The sequence below is a fragment of the Setaria italica genome, chromosome VI, assembly GCF_000263155.2.
Source record: "Setaria italica strain Yugu1 chromosome VI, Setaria_italica_v2.0, whole genome shotgun sequence".
Classification (NCBI taxonomy): Eukaryota; Viridiplantae; Streptophyta; class Magnoliopsida; order Poales; family Poaceae; genus Setaria; species Setaria italica.
The window spans coordinates 4242772-4255110 of NC_028455.1; the positions used below are offsets into that span (position 1 = coordinate 4242772).

The 12339-nt window shown below is 44.2% G+C and overlaps 1 protein-coding gene across 2 annotated transcripts; it reads left to right on the forward strand.

Annotated features, from left to right (window-relative positions):
• Positions 1 to 880: 880 nt before the first annotated feature.
• LOC101757476 (AT-hook motif nuclear-localized protein 23) lies at positions 881 to 2621 on the forward strand. Of its 2 annotated transcripts, none has more exons than XM_004972725.2 (2): positions 881 to 1357; positions 1447 to 2621. In XM_004972725.2, exon 2 carries the CDS (start codon positions 1451 to 1453, stop codon positions 2309 to 2311), a length of 861 nt encoding a protein of 286 aa, XP_004972782.1. In that variant the 5' UTR covers positions 881 to 1357; positions 1447 to 1450; the 3' UTR covers positions 2312 to 2621. The 2 variants fall into 2 exon arrangements, with proteins under 2 accessions (XP_004972782.1, XP_004972783.1); XM_004972726.2 differs by having other exon boundaries at positions 1451 to 2621.
• The last annotated feature ends 9718 nt before the right edge of the window (positions 2622 to 12339 follow it).

Sequence of the window (12339 nt, forward strand, 5' to 3'; positions counted from 1 at the left end):
TTTGCATATACATATACATTAGCAGTTTTAGCAGCTTCATTTCATATTAGAATAGTCATGACACACCAAAATTTCGATAATTGAGCTTCATAATACATGTTTTAATAATTATCAAGCTAATGCTGTGCAAAGTCTACTGCTCAATCACAGAAAGGGGGGCATATATAGACTTACATTCTAGCTAACTTATGTTCCACTAACTGCATACAGAATTACTGTGGTGGTCAAAATGCTAGCTGCCCCCATCCTCCACTAACCAGAAAGAAAACAACAATGTATATGACCTAGCTAGGAAACCCTAACCCTAAACCTAACCTCTCCTAATTGGCAAGAAATCATGGAGGGTAGCCCAAGACAACCCATATTCCAAGCTGGACTCTAGCTAGACAGGAGTGGCACTTTGGAATCATTCATTCAAGCCGCCCATGCACCTGTGCTGAAGGCATTGAGTAGTGTCCCACATGCCTCCCACTTAAACCGAAATTGTCCCAATGCACACACACCCAATGCCTCAGCTAAGCAACTTTGGTCTAGGGCTAATATAATACTCTCAACTTGCACCATTAAACTAATCCCCCCACTTGCGTGCATAAGCATCAACGTTAAGTTGTATCATCCTTCTCTCTCAAGAAAATTAAAGCGAGCACGCTCCAGATTGATAAGCCACTTCCCGCATGGCCCGTGTGTGACCGACACACGGGACCCGGGAAGTGCTAGACCCCACATGTCAGTGGATCACGCTAGCAAGGCCACCTTGCCCATCACCCTCCTCTCTCTAGCTCATGTATTATATTTCCTCCTTCCATCAACTCCAAAGACCAGCACTAACCTATCCCTTTCTCATCTTCCTTTGCCATCACTTCCTCCCCCCTTCCTCCTGTCGTCTCTCTCTCTCTCTCTCTCTCTCTCTCTCTCTCTCCCCCATTGGGTTCCAGCATCCATCCCCTCCGGCCTCCTTCTTCCTGCACCTCCATTGCCCCATTTTCCTGCCCTTTTCTAGCTCCCCTCCCCTGGACTCGTAGCTTTCCCCTCCCAAAATATATGGCCACAAATCCACATGAACAAGCACCATCAGCAATCAGGATAAATTAACAAAGGAGAAATCAAAAGAAACACCAAACAGGAGAAGCAGCAGCTTGAGCTAGCTCCTTTTTCTTCTCTCCCCACATCCCAAAAACCATTCTTTACTCTCCTCTAAGGAAACAAGCACCACACAAACCCTAAAGAAACAACACCCAAGCAGCCCTCTTGGCCTCTCCTTCTTCCCCGTCGCCTCTACTATTCTCATCATCATCATCATCACCAGCACGGCAGCACCACACATCTTCTCCTGCGTCGCCAATTATTAATATTATCGGTACTGTTATGTAGCCATTATTTTTACTTGAGCTTATTCGCTACTATACTCTCCTTACTGACTTATAATTAGCTCTTCTCCTACCCTAGAAAGATGGCAGGCCTGGATTTGGGCACCAGCTCCTACCTTAACCACCACCAGCACCTCCACCTCCACCATGATGACGGCGGCGCGGCGGGCTCCGACGACGGCCAGGACTCGCTGTCGCCGGGATCGGGGGGTGGGGGTCCGCCGAGCACGGCCGGGGGCGCCGGCATCGGGGGCGGGGAGGTCGTCGCGCGCCGCCCGCGCGGCCGCCCGCCGGGGTCCAAGAACAAGCCCAAGCCGCCCGTGATCATCACCAGGGAGAGCGCCAACGCGCTCCGGGCGCACATCCTCGAGGTCGCCGCCGGCTGCGACGTCTTCGAGGCGCTCACCGCCTACGCACGCCGCCGGCAGCGCGGCGTCTGCGTGCTCTCGGCGGCCGGGACCGTTGCCAACGTCACGCTGCGCCAGCCGCAGTCGTCCCAGACCGGGCCGGCCTCGCCGGCGGTCGCCACGCTCCACGGCAGGTTCGAGATACTCTCCCTCGCGGGATCCTTCCTCCCGCCGCCAGCGCCGCCGGGCGCCACCAGCCTAGCGGCGTTCCTGGCAGGGGGGCAGGGGCAGGTCGTCGGCGGCAGCGTGGCCGGCGCGCTCATCGCCGCGGGGCCTGTGGTCGTCGTGGCGGCGTCGTTCAGCAACGTCGCCTACGAGAGGCTGCCGCTCGAGGAAGGTGAAGAGGTGCCCCCTCCGGCACCGCCGGGGAGCGACCAGCCCGGCGTGCCGTTCGGCGGTGACCCCGCGGCGGCGGCGGCAGCCGGCGGGCTTCCGTTCTTCAACCTGCCGATGGGGATGCCGCCAATGCCGATGGATGGGAACGGCGGATGGCCTGGCGCCCCGGGCGGCGGTGTCGGTAGGCCGCCGTTCTCTTGACGGATCCCGTCCGGCCGGTGAGGTCCAATTTGGCAAGTGCACGCGCGCGACGACATCATGGACATGTACAACAACAAGCAAGTAGCATCTCTTTGTCTCTCTCTCACTCTCTGTCGTTCACTTGTTCTTCTCTCTTGTGCCATTGTTGTGATCTCTCTCTGATGTTTTTGGTGTTGACCTGTATGGGACCGTACTTGTTGATTGTGTTAATTCTTGATCAGTCGAGTGCCTCTGCTGTTAATTTGAACTATGTGTTGTGAGGACATGCACTCATAAATTGATCAAAATTAGTGTTGTTGTTTGTGCCCCAGAATCGATGGTAATAATTTTAGTAGAATAATTTTGCATAACACATGAACTATTCTCTTATTGTGTTGGGAAATCAAACCTTATTTTGTAGTCGGTTGATTGCATCACCGTCGTACCTCTTTTCTTACAAATATACTAGGTGCTTACATCTTTTATAACAATATAATGTTTGAAATCAATAGATTTGTTTTGTTTCTCGCAATAGATCCAGATAACCCTTCATATAATACTAGGCTACATTCAAATTTGTTCTTTATTTTGCTTGTGTGCACAATTTTACTGTTTCTTATGGCTACCAGCTTACCGCCATGTTACAAGTACAGTTTCTCATGAGCATTATGCGAAGCAAAAGCTACATATAGATCATTCTTCTTGCACTTTATCAGCTTTCACATGCCAACTATATTGACCTGGATACACGCATGATTGGAGGAAAGAATGTTAATCAGAATTAGTTAGTAGTGAAGTAAGCAACAAGGAAAAGAAAGATGTCCCATTTATTTACTTGATTCAATCTTTTCCTTAGATTGGGTGTGACCATTGCTTCTTTTTCTTGCTCAAAAGAGAAAGGTAGTAGGGTACAGCTCCTAGATTAAATAAAAAGGCAAAATTATTTCAGTTCATAGCACTACGTGTATAGTAAAAAAAAACAATTGTTGGCGAATGTTGAAATACTACTTCTCAACAAATTTGTAGCTCAGGGAGAACACGATATGCTATATGTAATAACGAAGGCGCTACTTGCATTGGCCGGAGTTGATATATCCAGGAATTTTGCAGAATTATTGTTAATTAGTAGCCTACATACCATAGATTTGAAGTTCCTGCATTCCGAACAGATCTCTGATTGATATACCTGTGAGATATATAGAACTAGCGCAATTAGCATGTAGACACACTGCATAGCACTGGAAATGATCCAAGAGAAAAGAGAGGTAGAATTAATGCAATTAGTAACATATGCAATGCAATATATATCCTATTAATTGTTTCATCTATATTTTTTATTTAATCTATTCCCCTGAAATCTACAACCTAGTTAAAATTGTCGGAAAGGGAGGTGGGGGAAAAAAATAAAGATTAGAAAACACAGAAAAAATACATTGTAATTTAGGTTCCTTAATGAACCACCTTTTTTCACTATAATATTCCCATACCGGACTAGAATTTTTGAATTTCCACCAAATTCCTGGGTTTCCAAGTTTAGCATCTATATGCATCCATGAGACAGTATTATGGCTCAGAAACATCTAGCGCATCCAGATCAAGATTTGTGAAGGGCACCTTAGATTTCTCTGGTCAGGTGCTGTTCTTTCTGTAATTGCAAATATATTGGCATGAGGGCCCATGAAGAAAAAATATGTTCACAATGCACACACGGTAGCTAGGATTAATCATACTTTGTGTGTATGAAATTTTTAGTGGATTCACGTGTGCAAGGCCGATCTATACCCCTTAATTATATTATTTCACTTCACACAAAGTACAAATACATGATGGTTGCCAGAGGCATGATCGAAGTCTTTATGACTGATTCTTTTTAAGCCATGAAATGACCGTTTTGGAATCTCTTGCCCTATCCCAAAATGGGGTACATGACTAGTTGACCGCTGTGCACTTCTCTCTCTCTCTCTCTCTCTCTCTCTCTCTCTCTCCCTCCCTCCCTCCCTCCCTCCCCCACCACATCACTTCACTGGTGTCATTTCAAGACCGACATCTGTCCTTCATTCCTTCGCCGTTCTTTTTGTGCGTGTCTGATCAAGTTTGTTACGGGAGCTGGCCTTTTCTGTGCCCTTGGGAACTGCATGCTATTTTACTATTTGATGAGTGCATTTATGCTAGCTGTTCATCGAAGGATAAAAAATCGCCTCGAATTTGATCGAATTTTATACATGTAGTTAATTCATGCTATTCTTTTCGATCCATCGATTCTCAACTCAACTTTTGCAACGTGATTGTGATATCTGTCCTCTGGCTTGTCATTTCATGCACATTTACTTTGCCTTCTTTATCTAGCTAGAATCTGCTGCATAATAGCTAGATTAGTTGTTGATTATACACGCTATATAGAGAGATTCTGTTAAACTCATCTGGTCAAAAGGATTATGCAAACAACTGTTATCTGATTCTAGGTACAGTGCATCAAAAGCTAACAGTAGGACATAAAAAATTGGCCAAATTGTCCCATCAGTTTTCTCGCTTTGGGAACTAATCGAGATCATCTGCCCGTTGTTCTATGTTTGTGCGCATGCACAGCGTCCGGTGCCTACGAATTAGTGGACAAGCAATGCTGTGCTTGATTAGTGAAAGTAAGTGCTTACAGTGCGCTACAACATGTGCCTACAATCAGGTAGACAGTGACGCTTACTGCTAAGTTGATTGCAGGTCTCATGCTCATCCACTAAGCATATACGTATCCTGCCCCTTCTGCATGATTACTATAGCTATTTCAATTTGTGGTTTCATTCAAAAAAGAATTCCAACTAGGTTGGGGCATGCATCAATTTTATTTACACTTATAATCCAATCTCATTGTATATTCAGCTAGCTGCAAAAGATTTGCAAAGTTGTTAATACACCAGACATGATTTTAAAAAAATGCTGACATGACGAATTGCAGCATCAACAGGCCTTAATTACTTGCATTAAGCCATTTGGGCATAATTTTGTAGTTGACTTTTATGTCCTTCATTTTTCTATTCGATCAATTTAATTACAGAGTTAGGCAACTGAAATTAACTCAAATGGCATAAATAGATCTCGCCAATTTATGGTAGGTTCTGAAAACATCTTGCATTTATATATTTACAAATTAGTGATCTCACAAGCTAGGATAGGCGGCACACCTTGGTACGGTCAATGTGTCAAGAAAGTTTGGCATACCACAAGCGAAACCCGAAGGGTATCATATAAAAGACATATTGTGAGGAATATAAATGTTAAACCTTTTTCACTCCAAGGCCTGCCTGCCCATGGATTAGATGCGCTGCTGTCGTTGAAATCCTGCGCAAATCGAGCATGGAGGTATGGCTGCACATGCTTGTTCCATTTTGTTCCTCCTCTTTTTGTAACTATTTGGAAAGCTTCCTCGGAAAAGCAGTTAAAATGTTAATTTGAAATGAAGCAGTGGATCTAGACAACAACAAAAAAAAGTTTGTTCCAAAGTCCAAACACACCCTAACTAATGTCCGCGGCCGATTATATTCTCTTTCCATTTTGTTGGGGGGGGGGATTCTCCCCTTTAAGAAGAAACTTGATTCTTCTTGACTTCTTTTATCTTAGATTCTTTGGCCATTCAGCTTTGCTTGTTCCTGATTTGATCTTATGTTTGATGCTGGGACAGACCGGACAGTACTAGTGGTTTTCCTCTGTGTCCAGTTGTGGGCCGTAAAGCTATATAATGGGCCCATAACTTGGGTCAAATGTATGGGCCGTAGAATATCCGAGTTCTTGTCAGCAGGCTGTTGAACTGGATAAGCCCAAAATTGTAATCCGGCCCGAATTGAATTGTGTGTGTGTGTGTGTGTGTGTGTGTGTGTGTGTGTGTGTGTGTGTGTGTGTGAGAGAGAGAGAGAGAGAGAGAGAGAGAGAGAGAGTAGCGCACAGAAACAGAAGAGGGGTCCATTCCATGGGCCACGGCCATGGCATCACATATGTGTGGTCATGTGGAGTGAGACAGACGCAGTAGACACAGATGATGGCCTTTTTGTTTGGGCACGAGCCTGGATTGGATATGGCATTGGCCGTGTCCTTCAATTTGCAACGGAAAATGGAATGGTCCCTCACGCCCTATTTTGGTGCCTAACCAAAGTAGTTTGAAGTTCTCTCATATGCATTTGCATTTCATTTAGTGTCGCTCATCCAGAACCATCACGTGTGCTTGCAAATGCCTTCCTCCTCACTCTGTTTTTTTTTCAAGAAAAAAAAAACAATAACAATACAGTTAAGGTCTACACTGCATGGTTAACTAGCATGTTTATGCAAGACAAGAAACACGAATGGATCATGAATGCTTGATAAGGGAACGCTGTCTCCAGTAACAGTCTAGAGGTTTGGTGTTGGACAGTGACAGTACAGTTTTTTTTTGAAACGTACAGTAACAGTACAGTGATTTAGCTGCTCTTTACAGCTTACCGTGCTTGATCCTGAAGCATCTCTACACTAGCCATCTGAGTCATATGTTGGGATTACCCGGCAGAGGGGAGCAGGGCGCGGCAGAGACCAGAGAGTAGCTTTCATGGGGGTCAGCATCGCCCTTTCTCACTCAAGGATTTGGAGAGGTCCAAGTTGATAGGATTAATCAGCTCTCGGTCAGTACTTGAGAAAAATCTGGAGTGAAGTTAATTTGGGCCTAAAGCCCATCTTTTGAACATCTAGCTGGAAAGATGCAATCGTAGAAAGATTTTCAGAGATAAACCATGTCTTATATCAGGACCCTTAAATGGAGGGAAAAGGAAAAGAAAAAGAAAAAGAAACCCAGTAGCAGTTTCAGACTTTCAGTGCACATCTTGTGACGAACTCTAGTGTACCACATGTGTTCTGAACTTTTGCAATGATCCAATGCCAGGATGCTCCTTAATTCTTTGATTTGCCTATAACAATTCAGCAGCAAAATCTGAAGAACACTGTGTCAAATAGGAGACCAGATCAGTGGCCTCTGTTTCATAGTGCTCCAAGTTGCCGTCTCCCTGGCCCAAAAATCTTGGACACGTCTAGCACAGGCACAGGCCCCTGAGGCCCTGACCAGTCACCAGTGTCCACTGGGCACTGGCCAGCCCTGACATGACTCGGCTCCATCTTCTTCCCAACCAAACTGCCAGTGTAACAGCACACTCACCTCACACCACACGGCCGCGCATATGGCGATGGATCGTGTGGCTGTCGATCGCCGTCGCCGGGGCCGGGCCGGGGACCGGAAGGCGACACGGCCGTCGGAATATTCGCCGGCGACGAGCGGAGTGTACCAGCCACTGCATGCGCGGGCCCCACTGGCCACTGTGAGCTTGCCCATGGCAGCAATCAAGCAAGTGAGGGGAGGGGCAAATGCAAATCTGGTCCCTGCCTCCTCCGTCCCCATCGCATGGCGTCTGAAAGTGAACAAGAACAACGCTGCACCATGCATAGTGCAGCAGCACTCCAACATTAGCTAGCTGCCATGGTCCATTTGCGTCATGAAAATGAAATGTACCCCTCAATTCTAAATTATAGTCAGGTCAGATTTCTCTAACTTTGATCAATTTTACATGGAAAAAAGCACTAGTAGCTAGTATTTACAACATCCAATAAGGTTTCACTAAAATCGACTATAAAATTATGTCTTGATAGTGAATAATTACTTGGTACCGTAAATGTTAATACATATGGTTTTTTACAGATATGGTCAAAATTAAACCAGCTTGACTTAGTACAAATCTAAAATGAACTATAATTTATAATGAATGGAGTAGTGTGTGCGCATCGCATATGCATCGTTATCCCTCAATCGCGTCCATTAACCTCGAGCAACAAAGGATCAATTTATATGATATGTGCCGGGGTTTTGATCTCTGACACTTCAACCGACGTGGCATTGGCTCGGAAGGTCCCACATGTCATTGACACAGGTAGCATCATTGGCAAATCTTTCAAATTTCAGCTACTGCATCGGGGGAACTGTGGAGGGTTTGTGGCTGATTGGGGAGGGACCGGGGATTGGAATGGAATTAAGCTGAGACAAAGCCAGATCCTGTGCTTTGCCATCCCCTCCAATGGCACCAGGAACAGTTGCAACAACTGTTCATTTCAGTACCAGCTTTCAGATGCTTCAAGACGCAATGTTCAGACATTCAGAAGAGGTTATGCATCCTTAAAATAACGACACGTAGAGGCTGTTGTTTTGACACTGTTTGTAGTGGTGACTGGTTAGCCGAAATTAGTCGTGACAACTGACATCGATCACAGCCCACCCAGGTTCTGAATCTCACAACAAACTCATCATATGCTCATTGCTCTACAACCTCATGGATGGATGGGTGCCAATTTGCCACGATACACATGTTCAATTTTTAACCTGTCTTTTCCAAGCATCTGTTCAATCATGCAGTGCACATTGACTAAACAAAAACGGTTGAAATTTCTTATGATAATAAGAGCATGGCTAAATCTACCCTTTTTCTCATTCGTTCTTGCATAGGTGTGAGTGACCACACTGTGATGTAACCGGAGATTTAGCCGGACGCAATTCATGGCTCTCGATCTCATCCGACGACGGCCGTTTTGACCACACAACGCAAAGCTCTCACGGATATTTTTTTGCAGATGCCCGGCAAATCTGGAATTAGTGGCCCAGATTACAGCGCTTAACCTCTCGTTTATCCGCCTCTCCCTTTTGCGTTTCACTACTGAAAGTGGGAAAAGCTTCACATTCTGTGCGCGCCGCCCTCTGATTTGGGCGCGATTTGACAGATGCTATCTTCAGTTTGATAAAATTACGTCCACGTATTAGGTTCACTGGTTCATCGATCACGAATCGCTCGAATCTACGCCGAATCCATCGGCGGTCAGCGTCAAACTTTTGAAGGAAAAAAAATCGTCATCACCTTTATTTGTTTCGGATATGCAAAACTTTGCATGAATATGGTTTGTATGCGTATCACTGTCTGAAACCGTGAGAGCGGAAGAAAGAAAGTAGTAATTTTATCTGGACTCCGGAGCCTGATTGACCTGTAATAAAAAAGGAAAGGGTAAATGGATGAGCTTTGCTTGCTTTCACTGTCAGGTCTCGGGGAAAGTAACAGCCGCTGATTTGAAGGGTGCTGACAAGGACCTGACGTGGAGCGGCCACGAGCCACAGCTCTCAGCTAGCCTACCAAAAGCGTCGCAACAGGTGTCTGCATCCGCCATTAATAACCAGCTCGTACAGCACCTCTGGCTAATGGCTTAGGAGGAGACGATGAGGATGACGAAGGCAATGACGACGATAATCACATGGTTAAGCACCCATAGACCCTTTAAAAGTGAGGGAAAAAGGAAAAAAAATAATCTCATAAGAATAAGAAAAAAAGAGCAATCAGTAGCAGGCATTCAGTGATTCAGTCAGGCAGCAATCTGATGTCCCTGTCTGCATCTCATCTCTCCAGTCTTTACACTGTTCCTTACTTCCTGGTGTGTGAAGACACTGTGGCCTTGCTGTGGAGAGTTTGACATTTGCCTGAAGCACAAGAAAGTCTTTGCTCAAAGGAGCTCCAGGTCCAGGGGAGGGGGACTGTGCTGAGACAGCAATGGGTTGGCTCTCTAGTCTGGGCCTTATCCCATTATCCACTCTTGGAGTGGGTGGTTAGCTGGGGCAGGCATGCCATTCTGCCCCTTGGCAAATAAACCAAGCCCTTCTACTGTGCTGTGTGCTGCTTTCACATGACCCTGAAAAGAGGGCACCTTCAATAGTGATAGCGGTCAACAGCAATCCCATGCTGGTTATGCCACAGCAAAAGAAAAACAAAGTGAATTTGTTGAAAAATGCAAATCAAGAGCATATACATTTGGAACGTGGAAATTTCACTGGAATTCAAACGCGGGTTGGTTAGTTCTAGTTTCCGATGGAGTCTAACCGTACAAACCTTTGGTTATCACTTTAAACAATGGGGAAAACAACTTGAAACATCGTTTCTTCCGAAAGAGCTCAGCACTCGCATTAATCATGAAAATTCCCTTGTTCCAAATGGGCTCTTAACTTGTCGATTTAATTTCCTTCTTGGTTGGCTACATCTCTCTTTCCTGCTTCCCATTTTTCAGGATAGTGCGAAAGGATACGCTTATGATTTCGTGATGGTGAGGTGCTGTGTAAATACAGAGGGTCTCCAATAATTCAGATGTGGGGGCCCAAGAGATCACAGGGATCTACCAATGGAGACGTGCCCATTGGCAGCCACTCGCCCCTTCTTTGTCTCGGTTACCACAGCAAATAGACAAGCAGTCAGGGCTCAGCTCGGCCTACAACAGATTCAACTCCATTTCTACTATATCTCTGGCTTAACAACAATGTTCAACCAGCCTAGGAAACCACATGCCTTTCATGGTATGCATAACTGTAGATCTTTCTTATCATGCTTTAGAGTATCCAAGAGTCTTTCCTCAAAAAAAAAAAGGAGTATGCAAGAGTCAGACCTAACAATGTATTTCAGTTTCAAAAATAAAATAATGACCATACTGAATAGTTGACTATGATTATAGGGCAATATATTATCTGTGCAACTAAGGTAAATCAGGGGCAAGTGGATATAATTTATAAGTTGCATTCATGTAAGTTTAAATGTTTAATGCATAAACTCGGACGTTCTAAAAAAACAGTCCTAAATATTTCAGCTGACTTTATCTTGGATGGAAAATAGGTTGTGCCATGTGTAGCCTAGGCAATTTCTTGTTCATTAAATAAATGTTAAAATTAGTTCAACTATCAACACCATACCAAATATTGTATAAATGGGTGCAAACTTAGGGGAAAAAAAGTAAAATTGATGTAAAGTGACAATCATAATATCACTGCGCTCTTTATGTTTCTCTAAATAATAGACGTTGGCTTGACAACAAGTTTTTGTGAAGTTTTGAGTAGTGATAAGTATAAATTAAACCACAGACACGCGTAACATTTTTAAGGGTGCAATCATGCTCTCTAGAACACTTAAAAGTGTATAATCTTAGAAACTGAGAAAATAGTGTGACAAGTATAAAATAAATCATGGACATGTAACACTGTATGAGTATATATGCTTTCAAACTTTGTAGAAAATGAAAAAAACATAGTCTTTAGGTACAATGAACTATATATATATAGACAATACGAACTAAAAAAATCATTAGAAATTGTGATATTTTGCCGCTTTGATTAGAAAAAAAACTCTATGCCCCATTAATGACATTCCATAATTCTACAATTTTTTGTACTATTTATAATTCTTCTCGGGCATCCCTTGCCGTGAACCTAACCCCCTTAAACCCTAACTGCCAGAGTTATTCTCAGCGTGCAGGAAGGAAAAAGCTGTCTCATACACAAAATACCGAGCAAATCCGACCCACTAAATTCAGGCAGGACCCACCCCCAAAATATCCAGAGTGTGATTTTACTAGTTTTTTTCCTGCATTAATTGAATTATTATTTTCCTCAAAAAGCTGCATCGTGATCATGGAGAGGTGGGTAGCCCATCATGCAAATGGACGGTAAGGACAGTTCGTGTGTCCTCCACAGCACACCGCTTTTACTGTGTGATAACGTGTGTGGCCCCCGGAATTTCGTGGACGAGCCTCGTGACTTGTCTGGTGTGCACGTGGCATCTCCTCAGCCACTACCCACATCTCAAACGTGAAGTACTATAGCGTTGGCATCTCGTCTCGTCTCACTGCAAGGATGGGCCACACAAGGAAAAGGATTTGGCCTATTTCTTCTTCTTCTTTTTTTTACCACCAACCTAGTTTGCATGTGCATGACAAGGAAATAAGTGCTTAAGCTTTACTACCTTTTTTTCCCTATGTTTATTAACACGATCATAAAAAAAACTTGGATCGATCTTTTCAGACTATAATCTTGAATCATTCGACCAAGCATTGATGTTAGGTCCTTTTCCTTTCTAATTGTATCTCATTTTTCTCTTTGCCTAGTCATCATCATATTGAAACAATGGGCTGGAACATGGGATCAATTGATTTGATGTCGTTCTCAAGTTAGTTGAACTATGGTTTAGTTTTTC